Source organism: Geotrypetes seraphini, chromosome 3 (genome assembly GCF_902459505.1).
Source record: "Geotrypetes seraphini chromosome 3, aGeoSer1.1, whole genome shotgun sequence".
Taxonomy (NCBI): Eukaryota; Metazoa; Chordata; class Amphibia; order Gymnophiona; family Dermophiidae; genus Geotrypetes; species Geotrypetes seraphini.
Genome location: NC_047086.1, coordinates 284,502,440 through 284,517,488, shown reverse-complemented (window position 1 = coordinate 284,517,488; position 15,049 = coordinate 284,502,440). Strand labels below are relative to the sequence as shown.

Genomic DNA, 15,049 nt, shown 5'->3' with positions numbered 1-15,049 from the left:
GAAGAAGCACCGCAAGGGCCGTTGGGGGTGGAGTTGGGCTCCCACACCCAAACAACTCCTTCCCTTGTGGCTGCCGCAGTGTTTCAGGGTTGGGGCAGCTCCCGATTCAAACGGAGCTGCCCTGAAGAGGAGACTTTAAAGAAGAAAAGGTGCCGCAAGGGCCATTGGGGGTGGAGTTGGGCTCCACGGGGCGGTGAATGGCCTTGTCCCCGTCCCCGCAACGACTGCTAGTTTTCGTTCCCCGTTTCGGCGGGTTACCCGCGGCTAAACACGGTGGCCGCGGGTAAACCGCCACCGTGTCATTCTCTAGTGCAGAGCGATAGCATGATCTGTGCTTGCAGGAGGAGTCTGTGCTGTGCATGGTGGTGGGGCCCTGACAGAGGCTTCCTGATCTTGGGCAATAGCTACTGCTGATCACCTCATCACTGGCAGGTTGGGTAAACAAAAGCTGCTGTTCAGTGTGTCACTCATCCTGCACTTCCCTGTCACCATTTCCAATGGTGCCATGGTGTAATTCTAATGGGCTTTGCTCCACAGCAGCCTGAACTGCACCAGCAATGTAGCCTACTGGTTTTTGATATGCTAGTAGCACCACTGCTTCTTCCAGGCTCAACTGCTACCTCTGCTGCTTGTGCTGTGGGGGGTGGAGATAAGGGTAAGGGTAAGGCAGGCGACAGTCGAGAATGAGAGGAGACCAAACGAAGTGTTGGGAGTGTGACAGAGCAAGCAAAGGTTTTAAGCGGTTGTGACCATTAGATTTAGCTCTTGCCTTTCAGTAGTAGTTTAAGATTATTACATTTAGGTACAGTAGGTATTTCTTTGTTACCAGAAGTCTTACAATCTAAGTTTGTACTTGAGAAATAAAAAATTAAATGACTTGTTTAAGGTCACAAAGAACATTAATGGGATCTGAACCTGGTTTCTCTAGTTCTCAGCTTACTGTTCATGTATAGAAAGCAGGATAACAAATATTCCTAAATAAGCAAAACTCTTTTTCATATTTTGGTTAACTTATTGTCCAAAAGTCATTGTTCATTGAAACCTTATACATCTTGCCATACTAATTATGCAAAATCAACCTACTAAGCAAATCAATTAAATAATTGATCCCTCGGTGCCTGCCTGGACAAACTATATAGCTATGCAAACAACATCACCATTCTCATACTTTTTGATCAACCCAAGCCCTCTATGACAGACACACTATACCAAACACTAGAAACAGTAGCAACATGGATGAAAGATCATAAACTGAAGCTGAACCCAGACAAAACAAAATTCATCCTCCTCGAAAACAACAAAGTCCCAACTATAACCAATATAGAAATTAACTCAATCAATTACCCCATTCAACCCACCCTAAAACTACTAGAAATGACGATAGATAGATGCTGCACCAGGTAACCACAAATCAATAAAACAATACAGAAATTATTTGCAGTTATGAGAAACTTAAGATAAGTTCAAAAATTCTTCGATAGAACACAATTCCGGCTCTTAGTACAATCCCTAGTCCTAGGTCTCTTGGACCAGTGGTTCCCAACCCTGTCCTGAAGGACCACCAGGCCAATCGGGTTTTCAGGCTAGTCCTAATAAATATGCATGAGAGAGATTTGCATATAATGGAAGTGACAGGCAAGCAAATCTGCTCCATGCATATTCATTAGGGCTATCCTGAAAATACGATTGGCCTGGTGGTCCTCCAGGATAGATTGGGAACCACTGTCTTTAGACTATTGCAACATTCTCTACCTCCCCTGCCCAGCAACGATAAAACAACTACAAACAATCCAAAACACAGCACTGAGACTTATATATTCATTGAGGAAACACTACCACATCACAGAGGCATACCTCAACTCACACTGGCTTCCAATTATGGCAAGAATACTATTCAAATTCTACTGTCTACTATTTAAAACCATAAACGGCGACAGCCCAACCTACCTGAACAACCGCCTCATCCAAACTACATCAACTAGACACAGGTAAACCCATACTCCATTCATGCACCCTCCAATCAAAGAAGTCAAATGGAAAAAAACTATATGACGGTCTCCTAGCCACACAAGCAGCAAAACTCGACAACCAAATCTCCAATCTACTAATTATGACCCCAGACTACAAAACATTCAGAAAAGAAGATGCTACTTTTCAAGAAATTCCTGCAAACAACTTAATACCGCTAGCTCCTTCCCACTTCCCAATACCTCCTGATTCCCCAAAGCAACCTCATCTACTTTTTATCTCCTCTAGAAATTACCAGATATCTTATTCTTGTAATACATTTTTTTTGTAATTCTTTTGTAATCCGCCTTGAACCGCAAGGCAATGGTGGAACAGAAATCTCTAATGTAATGTAAATAAAAACTACATTTTTTCACCATATAGAAATCTCCATTTTCCTCAGAAAATAGCACATTTTAAAGTATTAAATAAAAAGACATCATAAATTATAGTATATATTTACCATCTCCATATCATGAAATTTAGCCTTTAGCTGTAGATTTTCTTTTTCTAATTCATGTAATTTGTCAGAACGAGCTCGGACTCCCTCTAGTTGATCTTCCAGCATTGTCTTTGTTTCCAAAAGTACTTGATTGTCTTCTTTTAATTCCTACATGAAATATGAGGATATCAATAAAGCAACAAAATAAACTTAAGAAAGCTAAACATACACAATTTTGTGTCATAGTGTAAGAGATCAGAGTAGCTCCTCTTAGAAATTCCTGCACATATCCTGGGAATCACCAGCAGGCTCTACAATTGAATTGCCCTATGTCAAAAGGAGATCTCCATTTCAATCTCATTACTAAAAAGAGTTCAGATAAGACTATAGCAAGAATCCCAGTTTCAAAATGCGGAATTATAGGGCACAATATATTAAGCAACTAAAATAGTAAAGGAGCTGATATTCTGCAGTGCAGGTGAGAGAAAAATGTCTTACCTGATCATTTTCCTTCCTTTTGATGCATAAATCAAGAGACTAGTGGGTTGTGCCCATCTACCAGCAGGTGGAGACAGAGTACTCTGGCTTATTGGATAGTAAGCCCCCTGGTCAATCAGTATTGCTTGTAATAAAACATGAGCTATTAAAACTGGCTTAAAAAAAAAAACCTTGAGATATAATATAGTTGTATTTGAATTTGGGAGGGGGGTGGGGGTTAAATCTTGTTGTATGATATTGTAGATTTTCAAGTGGTATTGTAATATATTTGTTCGATATTTATTGTACACTTATTGTAAGACATAAAATGAATAAAGAAATTAAAAAAAACAAAACACCTCCTTTCCATACATTGAGGAAAACTAATAACAAACTATTAGAGAAACTGAACTGCCAACACTTTCAAACAAGAAACCATCTCTACTAAACGTTTCCTCCTAACTAACTGAGAAACCACAGGGTGGGATCCTGGATTCATCTTCTGAATCTAAAGGAAATAAATTTATCAGGTAAAACATAATTTTTCCTTCCTTAGTGTCAGCAGCAGATGAATACAGAGATTAGGGGGATGTAATAAAGCACTCTTTATATTGGGAGAGACCCCATACACGCCCCCATGTGAACAGACCTCCCGGAGATGGCATCCACTCGTGTTGTCACATCTTTCTAATGTCTTCGAGGTTTGCTCAGATGTCCACGTTGCTGACCAGCAAATCTCTTCCAGAGAAAACCAGCGTAACTCTTTAAATACTGCCAGGAGCTTACGTTATGCCAAAATGTACACCAAAGCTATTGCTTCTCAAATCCACTATGCCACAATTGCCTTCGAGGCTGTGTACCCCTTCTTCCTGCCGGAGAATAACACGAAGAGATGATCAGATCTTTGGAAGTCATTGGTGACTTGCAGGAACTGAAACATAACCTGATAGACATGCAAAAGCCTCAACATGTGGATTTGTTGACCAAAGGCATGCTCCTTAAAGGAAAGCAAAAATAAAGATTAATTGACATAAAAGTCTGACATTACCTTAGGCAGGAAGGAACTTCTTCTGAAAAACGGAGGAACGGGTCTCTACAGGATAACACTTGCAACTCTGAAATCTTCTGAGCTGAGGAAATTGCCACAAAAAACACCATCTTGACCAGGGGATAGGCTTAGTAGACAAGGACAGGTTGTTCACCCTCTCCAAGGTAGGGAGAACGAGAAGGCACTCTCTAAAGTTGAAAGGGGATAGATGCCGCATAAACGTAAGGAAGTTCTTCTTCGCTCAGAGTGGTAGAGAGCTGGAACGTTTTCCGGAGTCTGTCATAGGGGAAAACACCCTCCAGGGATTCAAGGCAAAGCTAGATAAGTTCCTGCTGAACACGGACGTATGTAGGTAGAGCTCTGGTCTTTGACTGGAGGGCCACCACATGAGCAAACTGCTGGGCATGATGGACCACTGGTCTGACCCAGCAGCGGCAATACTTATGTTCTTATGATATCTTATGATCCTTTAATGGATCAAATGGAGCTCATTACAGCAGTGTTTTTCAACCTTTTTACACCTATGGACCGGCAGAAATAAAAGAATTATTCTGTGGACTGGCATCGGTCCGTGGACCGGCAGTTGAAGAACACTGGGCTAAGTCGTGGGCCAGACCCCGCCCATCTCTACCCAATCTCCACCCCAGACCCCGCCCCCATAATAGTACTAACTGTAACACTATTTTTCCATTCATTTTTCACAGATACACAATATAATCTTATTAACAACACATAATGGTTAACCACAAAATTAAACTACACAAAGCACACTGACAGCCAATGTAAATTCTTAAAATTGACATAATTCAATCACTAAATTCAAAAATAAAATCATTCTCCCCTTTGTTGTCTCCCTCCCTCCATGCTATGCCTTACCTTCTGGCCTGCTCCCGCCTGGCCATTTTATGCCGCCCCCGGTGTTATCTTCAGGCCGGCTCACTCTTACACTGATGCAGTGCACAAAGCTGCAGGCAGCTGCTCCTTGCACGTCTCATGCCTCATCTGGAAGCCTTCCCTCTGATGTTGCAAAGTCAGAGGGAAGGCTTCCGGTTCAGGCGCAGGATGCGCGTAGGAACCACTGCCCTTGGCTTTGTGCACTGAATCAGTGAGGAAGAGGGAGCTGGCTCGAAGATAACGCCGAATTGATTGCACTGTGGATAGGCGGTTGAAGAACACTGTTTTGGGCCTGATGCACGTGCTGGACCTGTGGACCGGCAGGAAATTTCTGTGGACCGGCACCAGTCCACGGATCAGTGGTTGAAGAACATTGCATTACAGCACTCGCAGAACAAGATTAAGGCTTCTTTCTGGGCAGTGGAGACTTCAGCTGATTCACTCCCCTTAGAAACCTCACCACATCTGGCTGCAAAGCTAAGGACGAATGGGAAATCCGACCCCTATAGCATACCATAACTGCCACTTGAACTCAAAGAGAATTGTATGCAAGACCCTTCGCTTGCTCCTCCTGCAGAAAGGCCAGGATATGTGGGAGTGAAAGGGTGAACTGCCTCACTGAACACACCATGAGTCAAACACGCTCCACACACTAGCATAAGCTGAGGATGTTGACCACTTCATGGCATGTAAGAGAGTAGTTATCACTTCATCCAAGTAGCCATTCTGTTTGAGCTTTGCCCTCTCAATGGCCATAAGACCAAAGCAGGAGGGGTCCTCCATGTCGATGGCCCTTGAGAGAGAAGGTCCCACATTACTGGCAATCAAACTGGTTTACTTGCCATCAACCAGACAAGATTCACTTACCATGGTTGATGAGGTCAATTTGGAGCTACCAGAATTACTAGCCCTGGGTGTCAGTTCACCCGCTCCAACACCTTGCCTATCACTGTTCCCTTCAGATGCTTCTTCTCTGTGCCTGCTGAAGAACCGAGCCACTTGGGTATTGCTCTTTGTGCCCATCAGATCCATCGCCAGCATTCCCCATGTTTGGATTATCAGCTGGAATTCTGTCCTCAATAACTGCCACTCACTGGGATTCAACAGATTCCAGCTGAGGAAATCAGTTTGCACATTCAACTTCCCCACAATGTGTGAAGCCAAGATCATCTGCAAGTGGGATTCCACCCAGCTCAAGAGCCTGTGCACTTCCACAGATAGTGAAACACTGCCCCGTGGCCTGTTGATATAGGCCACTGGTCATAACATTGTCGCATAAGATGCAAATCACTTTGCTCTCCAATCAAAGTTGAAAGGCCACCAGGGCTCTGCCGAATGCCACTAACTCCTTCAATTGATCGATCATTGGGGCTCTTCCACGTTCCACTGGTCAGGTGCTTAGTGCTCTAAACAGTGGGCTCCCCAATCTGACAGATTCGTGTCAGTTGTCACTGGAAGTCAACTGGGTGGAGCCAATATCATGCCCCAATGATACCACCAATCATAATCCTGAGAAACCGGCGGCCACTAGCTCAGAACAGATTGCTGAAGAGGCCTCATGTGAAACTACACCCATTGAACTACTTCCATGGCAGCCACAATGGACCCCAACACTTGCACGTAATCCTAAGCTTGGACACATGATATCCTCAATAACTGTCAAATGTGCTTTTGAAGTATTTCTTTTCTTGCCCGAGGATGAAACACACTCCTAAAGCCGTGTCAAACTGTACCCTATATATTCCAGGGTTTGAGACAGCTGGAGGTGACTGATGACCAAGGACTGTAGGAAAGCTATCACCTGGTCCATAGCCCACTGAGCTTCTTGCAACGATAGGGCCCGAATGAGCCAGTCGTCTAGGTAGGAATGCACCTGAATGTCTTTTTGTCTCAGATAGGATGGTACCACCACCATCACCATGGAGAAAGTGTGAGGAGCTGTGCCAAGAAAAAAATGGAAGGGCCTAAAAATGAAAATACTGACTCAGGACAACTAATTGAAGAAATTGTTGATGCGGAGGCCAAATCAGAATTTTATTTTTATTTTAGGTATTTATATACTGCCTATCAAGGTAATCTAAGTGGTTTACAATTAGGTACTTAAGCAGCTTTATCTATCCTGGAAGGCTCACAATCTATGTAATGCTCCTGATAAGTGCACAGCCAAGAGAGTCTGTAAATGAGATTCTGCCCACTGAAAGAGGATTTGAGTTTCTAGGGATAATGGGGCACTTCTGGTGCCACCTTGCCTGTGGAAAATAGTTAATCGCTGTCACACTGTCCGAGAAAACTTCGACCACCTTGCCCGCCAGAAACTTCTCCAGGGCCAGCAGTGCTAGCCGAATGACTCTGAGTTGTAGGCAATTAAGGGACCACTTTTGCTGAACCAGTGACAAATGACCCTGAACCAAGTGTCCATTACAATGACTCTCCCAGTCGTAAAGGCTAGCATCAGTCATTAGTATCTCCCAGGATGAAATGTAGAGGCATGTACCTCGAGAGGGAAACTGTCTATAGCCACCACTGCAAGCTGTTCCTCACTTCTGGTAACCATGGAAGCAGCTGCTGAAGTGAGTCCATCTGAGGAGACCGGTGAGAGAAAAAAAGAGTCTTGGAGAGACTTCATGTGCGCTTTTACCCAAGGAGCCATCTCTATGGCTGCTGCCATCAACCCCAGGACATGGAAATAATGCCACACCGAGGGACTTGGACTCTATAGCAGGCCTGAAATCTGCTTCTGGAGCTTCAGTCTGTGTGGCTCTGGAAGAACTTGGCCCAAGGCTGTGTCTAACAAAACCCCCAGGTATTCCAGACTCTGGGTCAGCACTAGTTAACTCTTCTTGAAACTGACTATCCATCTCAGGTCCTGGAGGAATTGGACCATTCTTGAAACTGCCAGCTCACCTTCCTCTGTGGACGGGGCTCCGATTAGTTAATTGTTTAAATATGAGTGTACTTGGAACCCTGCATAGCAGAGGTGTACTTCTACCACCACCATTACCTTGGTAAATGTATGAGGTGCTGTTGCTGGGCCAAAGGGGAATGTAGAGAACTGGAAATGCTGCTCCAGCACATGAAACCACAAGTGACTCCTGTGGGCTGAAAAAATGGGAACATGGAGATAGGCTTCTGTCAAATCGAGTAAGGCAAAAGTTCCCTCAGCACCACTGCTGCTATGATCAACCTAATGGTGTCCATGCGGACATGTGGTACTTCAGTGCAGCATTCAAAAAATGGAAAAAGGACAAATCAGAGGACAACCAAAAGGAGCACAAAAAACACTAAAAGGAGTGTCACCGAGTGGTTAGGAAAGCAAAAAGAGAATATGAAGAGAGACTGGCGGGGGAAGCAACAAACTTCAAATCATTTTTCAGGTACGTCAGGGGGAAGCAACCAGCAAGGGAGGAAGTGGGACCCTTGGATGATGGAGACAGAAAGGGAGTGGTAAAAGAGGAAAAGGAGATAGCTGACAGGCTAAATGAGTTCTTCACTTCAGTCTTTACGAGGGAGGACACAACCAACATTCTGGAACCCGAGGAGATCGTAAAAGGAGATCAGGATGAAAATCTGGTCCAACTAGAGGTAAGCAAAGTGGATGTCCTCAGGCAGATAGACAGGCTAAAGAGCGACAAATCGCCAGGTCCGGACGGCATTCACCCAAGGGTACTCAAGGAACTAAGGAATGAAATAGCTGAGCCACTTAGACAAATATGCAACCTATCCTTAAAAACTGGAGAGATTCCGGAAGACTGGAAAATAGCAAATGTCACGCCCATCTTCAAGAAAGGCTCAAGGGGAGACCCAAGAAACTACAGGCCGGTGAGCTTGACCTCGGTCCCGGGAAAGATGATGGAAGCGCTGATTAAAGACTGCATCTGGGAACACATCGAAAACACTGGGCAGCTAAAGCCGAGCCAGCATGGCTTCTGCAAGGGCAGGTCATGCCTCACTAACTTATTATACTTCTTTGAGGGGGTGAACAGCCAGGTGGATAAAGGGAAATCTATAGACATCATTTACCTTGACTTCCAAAAAGCCTTCGACAAGGTACCACATGAAAGACTGCTAAGGAAGCTATGGAACCACGGGGTGCAAGGGGAGGTCCACCGATAGATCAAAAACTGGCTGGCGGACAGGAAACAGAGGGTTGGAATAAAGGGCCATTACTCAGACTGGCAATGGGTCACAAGCGGAGTTCCGCAGGGGTCGGTGCTGGGACCGCTCCTGTTCAATATATTTATTAACGACCTGGAAGCAGGAACAAAATGTGAGGTTATTAAATTTGCGGATGACACCAAATTATACAGCAGGGTTGAAAGCAAGGAGGACTGCAAAAATCTCCAAAAAGATCTGACAGCGCTGGAAGAGTGGGCCAAAAAGTGGCAAATGAGCTTCAACATAGGGAAATGCAAGGTCATGCATGTAGGGAAAAAGAACCCGATGTTCACTTACAAAATGGGGGGATCACCGCTAGGGGTGAGTAACCTTGAAAGAGACCTGGGAGTGATGGTAGACACATCATTGAAGGCGTCGGCGCAGTGCGCCACAGCCTCAAGGAAGGCAAACAGAATGTTGGGCATCATTAAGAAGGGTATCACGACCAGGACGAAGGAAGTCATCCTGCCACTGTATCGTGCAATGGTGCGCCCGCCCCTGGAGTACTGTGTCCAGTACTGGTCGCCGTACCTCAAGAAGGACATGGCGGTACTTGAGAGAGTCCAGAAAAGAGCAACTAAGCTAATAAAGGGTATGGAAGACCTCTCATATACTGACAGACTGAAGAAGCTGGGGCTTTTCTCCCTGGAAAAGCGGAGACTTAGAGGAGACATGATAGAAACCTTCAAGATCATGCAGGGCATAGAAAGAGTAGACAGGGACAGATTTTTCAAATTACGGGGAACCACAAGTACAAGGGGGCACTCAGAGAAATTGAAAGGGGAAAGGTTTAGAACAAACGCCAGGAAGTTCTTTTTCACTCAGAGGGTGGTGGATACATGGAACGCGCTACCGGAGGATGTGATAAGCAGGAGCACGCTACAGGGCTTCAAAGAGGGTCTGGACAGGTACCTGGAGGACAAAGGGATTGAGGGGTACAGATAGGAGTAGAGGTAGGTAATAGGGATAGGATTAGAGGCAGTTACAAAATTAGTCAGGGACACTGTTCAGGCAATTAGGCCTGATGGGCCGCCGCGGGAGCGGACCGCTGGGCAGGATGGACCTCTGGTTTGACTCAGCGGAGGCAAATTCTTATGTTCTTATGTTCATTGACCTATTTGAGGTTCAGAATTGGCTTCCAGTCATCGGAGTCTTTCTTTGGCATGATGAAGTATATGGAGTATCTGCCCAAGTCCAAGTCTTTGTCTTGGACTGGCTCTATGGTATGAAGATTCAGTAGCCTTTGCACTGTCTCCCAAACTCCAAGGGCTCTCTCTGGCCAGCCAGCTGGAGAATCTACAAAAAGGTCAGGAAGGGAGGCACAGAACTTGATTTTGTAGCCTTCTTGAACAACCACTAGGATCCAGATGTCTGCGCCAATCTGAACTCAAACCAACCAATAAGCCAACAGCCTGTCCCTATCCATGGGGCTTGGTCCCTTGTCCTGGCATAATTGCTTTCTTGGAAGCTGGAGAGGAGCGAGAGCCAGAGGCTTGCTGACTCTAGTCCCGCTGAACCTCTGCCATGACCCCTGAAAGGACCTCTGCGTTGCTTGGCCTCATGAATAAGGATGGGATCTTCAAGAGCTTCAAATTCCCACAACCTGAACCCCGAGCCATCTGGGGTCTGCTGTTCAGCAAGGCTTTAGGGAGACAGTCCATAACAGTAGCCATGAGGCCATCCAGACCCTTGCCAAATAGAATCTGACTCTGAAAGGAAAGCCTACTCAATGTGGCTTTAGAGGTTGAATCTCCTGCTCATTCTCTGATCCACAGCATCCGCTGTGCAGAGACAGCATAGACTGGCACATTGTTCATGACTCTGATATCATCGTACACAGCATCTATATAATTCACCCCAGATAGGAGCATTTAAGGGTCCTCTTCTTCCTCTGAGGCAAGCATGTGTCACAAAGGAAGCCGCGGATGCTGCCTTAAATCCTAGGGCAAAGCTTCCAATTGTCTCTTGATAACCACATCCACTTTATGGTCCCGAGTATCCTTTAACATCATACCTCCTTCACTGGGCAAGGAAGTTCATTTGGTGACCTGCACCATCAGTGAATCTATCTTTGGCTGAACAAACAACTGCTAGAAATCCAAAGCCATAGGGTAAAGCTTGATCATAGTCTTAGCCATTCGCAGGTACCCATCTAGCAACTCCAAGTGGTCAGTGACTAGCTTTGTGAAGTCTGAAAGCAAAGGAAAGAATGTGGTCAAAGTAGCTGAGCCACTCATAATTGAATACTGCAAGAGTGCTGGAGGAACTTCCAGCTTCAATTTTCACAGCAAGGTACATATGATGTCTGGAAGCGTGCAGGCTTTGAACAACCAGCACACCGTGGGTCTTTCCCATGGTCTAGGGCCACAACCACTTCTTGACCACTGTTCTCATGCAGGGAACAAGAATGTCAGAGAAACTGCAACATGGAACAATAATGGCATGGAAACGGACTTTACATCTTCCCAGTCTATGTTGGACTGAACCTCTTTGGTCCAGCTCTGTGTCTTCTTCTGACCGGGGCATATGTTGAGTACTGTTCCCCTGTGTCGCCACCACCACCTCCTTGCACCTAATGCAGACCTTGAAGACCCCAGGCAGTTCAATCTGGGGTGAAGTCTTGTACTGGGGGTCCCGAGGTCCCAAGGACCTCCTGCCAGTCCTCCTGGGCTCTGCAGCAATCACATGTCATCATTTTGCCATTGTACCTTCAGAGGACTCTGGAAAGGGTCTCTTTTCCTGGGATTAAGTGTCCTGTGGTTCCCCAATCCTAGAGGACTTGGAGGAAGTTGAGCCCAAGGCTCCTGTCCTATATTCCCTCTAAGCTGAGCACATGAGAAATCGCTCAAATTCTAGGTCACTTGGTCACTCACTTGCAATACTTGTAAATCTGGAAACTTACTCACACAAAAATTTTTTTTACAACTTTTGGTTCACATGAGAAAAAATTTGCATGCGCCCAGCTAATCCTTAGAAAGAGCACTGCTCTCCTGTGCTCAGACTAAAGCAGAAGATGGACGCTCCTCAGCCAGCCATTCAGCACAAACCTGGCATGATACAGAGGTAGAAAGGCCTGAGGGGTCCATCCCTATCAATTTTAAGCAAAATCAAGGGGTTTTGAGGCAGATGGAGGCTTTAGAAAAAAAAAAAAGATAGCTGCCACCAGCAACATTGCACCAAAAACAGCACTTGGGGACTCCCTTGAGGTACAAAAAATGCAGGGAAAGGGGATTTAGAGGTGGAGGACCCTAGCACTGGCTACAGAAACCTTCAAATCTTACTTTTGGAGAACCCCCCCCCCCCCAATTTTCCCAACAGGCTATAATAGTCTTACTCACTGTGCCATGTGCCTGCCTGCTTCAGCTTAGGAGTGCAGTTTGGACAAATGGAGAACTCTGCCTCACACGTCTGTATGATGAATTTGGTCTTCAGGCTGCCAGTCGGATTGATGTTGTACTGAGCCTCAACCCCTGGAAAACTTTACACCACGAAGTGGGGAGGACCATACAGCCAGTCCACTATTAAGCCCAGTCAAGCCGGGACAGAGGCAAACAGTCTTTGCTCAAGCTCCTGATAAATCAGGGATGTGAGCAGCTACACAGGGGATGGCCCCCAAGCTCCAAAAATATGAAAGCATGCTGGCTAGCTATGTGTCTCCAAGGGCTGGTGCGGCTAGCAGCAGACTTCTACCATGTGAGTCTGCGTCTTCTCCTAGGCATAGGTTCCAACAAGTGGAAACCTCTGGGCATTGAGCCTGCAACCAAACACTAAGAAAAAAAAACCTGAAAGTAACAAAACTGCAGAGCAAAGCAGAAATACTTCTGAGCAACTTTCTTGCACAAAAATACTGAGGGGGCAGGAGCAGCTCCCTGGGAAGGAGGCAGAGTTGGAAGATGACTGACAGCTTTCTGCAAGCAACTTGTGGGTTCAGAAACATAACCCTAGTGTTCAGGACTACTAAACACATTGCACCAGAACAGCAAATAAGGACAAGGCAGCTTCTTCAACACTGTACCTCAACTCTGGCTTTGTAAAATTCAATATCATGCATTCGCTCTTTGTATCGGTTGACTTCACTGTCAAGTTTGTCAACTCTGACCGCCTTTTCTCGTAGTGCATCTAATTCATCACGATATACTCTGGCAGATCGAGCCTCAGCAAGCAGATTCATATTCTAGTAAATAAATGACAAAGAAAAATAATGTGATACACATACAGAAAATTGAACAAAATGGAATCATTTACCTATGCTTGTTCTTTAATAAGAGAGGCTCAAGAGTCACTTTTATTAGTCACATGATGTACATCATGCATGTTATAGGAGGAATACCTGGAGCATGGCATTTAAGTGACTATACAAGAAGCTAACATCACGTTGAAAGGGCAGAAAATATTACTGAAGACTCTTTCGAGAAATATTTCCTGATCATATATGGAAAATGACCCAAATGATAAGAGATCATCTACCACTTAGTACAACAACTAACAAAGGTAAAAAGTAACAAAGAACAACATTCAAAAGAGAACAGTGCATCTCCACTGAGCTTTTATCATCAGAGAACAAACATTGGAACAATTACTTAGTCCTGAGGACGCATGGTAGGAGACTAGGTTTCATTACAGAATATGAATGTAACCCAGTTATCAGCATGTCTAAGAGTTAAGATCCCCCCCACAGCTGGTGAAAGTACGGGAGCCTAAATGTGGCAGGGATGCATGTAGCTTACAGTATTCTATAACTTGCCCATGTAAGCAGGACCCCACCTTTGTTCTGCTCGTGGGTATACCTCCTTACAAATAGGAGTAAGTCCATTCTCGTTATTCGCAGCAGTATGGTTCCCGGAAAGTTTGCAAAACATGAAATCACGAATAATGAAATGCTGCATGTATGGGTAAACAGAAGTTAGGTTCCAGTAGTACATTTTGTACCTCTAAACCACGTAAAGTGAATAAAGGATCCTAAAGGAAAAGCAGGGTTAAATTCCTGCATTGGACAGCATTTGACAAAAACCACAGTAGAACATTTAGAATGTTGCAAACATATTTTTTTTATTTGCAGTACTGCTTATACAACATAACATAATTTTTTTTATTTATATACCGCAAAAGACTTTCAGTTCTATGCGGTTTACAAAAGAGATGGGCTGACTATTGTCAGTGAGCTACAATAGATAGAACATTGGCATTAACAAGTTAACAAAAGTTTCACATCAATGTGCTGCTTTGGAGGGAAGTAAGATTTTTAAACAAAATAATTGCACAGAACAGTGCTGGAAAATAAATACTGTACAGTATTGCACAACCACAGTAAACAATTAGTCTGCTCATCAACCAATGTAATGCACTATGGTTTTCCCAACATTAGAAATAATGTTGTTAAATGAAAAAACTGCACACAGCAGTGTTGGAAAATACAAGAACACAGCAATGTACTGTATGGTATTGCCACAGTAAGCAATTAGGGCCTCTTTTACAAAGCCACCATGGCGATTCTCTTATGACAAAAGCACCAAAGCCCAAATGAAGTGAATAGACTTTGGTGCATTAGGTGCACTGGGACACATTATTGGGCTTTCTAACAGGGGCCCGTTAGTCTACTCACCATTAGGACAAAATTGTAGGATAATGCAGCACAGACTGGAAACAGACATACAAGGTCTAACAAGTTTGTGAACTCATCCTAGAAAAAGTGCTACATACCTCATTGCTGAATATCACTATGGTCACCTTTGAAGTACTCTCCTTGGGAAGCTATGCACCAATGCCAGCACATAGTCCACCTTTCAAAGCAATTTTGGAACTCTTTTTCTGGAATGCCAAACAGAACTGTCATCATATCACCCTTGCTGTCCTGAATGTCATCAAAATATCTTCCTTTCAATATTTCCTTTATCTTTGGGTAAAGGAAAAAGTCACTGCGGCCAGATCAGGTGATTTAGGGAGGATGTTCCAATACAGTTACAGTATTTATTTTCTGGCTAAACTCCCTCACAGACAGTGCTCTATGAGCTGGTGCACTGTCATGA

General features: G+C 44.6%; 1 protein-coding gene across 4 annotated transcripts in view; it reads right to left on the bottom strand.

Moving 5' to 3' along the window:
• The window catches only part of CCDC88A (coiled-coil domain containing 88A), a 612,058-nt gene that overhangs the window by 354,945 nt on the left and 242,064 nt on the right, over positions 1-15,049 (bottom strand). For all 4 annotated transcript variants that reach the window (XM_033936818.1, XM_033936819.1, XM_033936822.1 and 1 more), the window contains 2 exons: positions 13,039-13,197; positions 2,471-2,617 (listed from right to left, as the gene is read on the bottom strand). In XM_033936818.1, the coding sequence (XP_033792709.1) occupies positions 2,471-2,617; positions 13,039-13,197 (306 nt within the window). The remainder of the gene's footprint in view (positions 1-2,470; positions 2,618-13,038; positions 13,198-15,049) is intronic.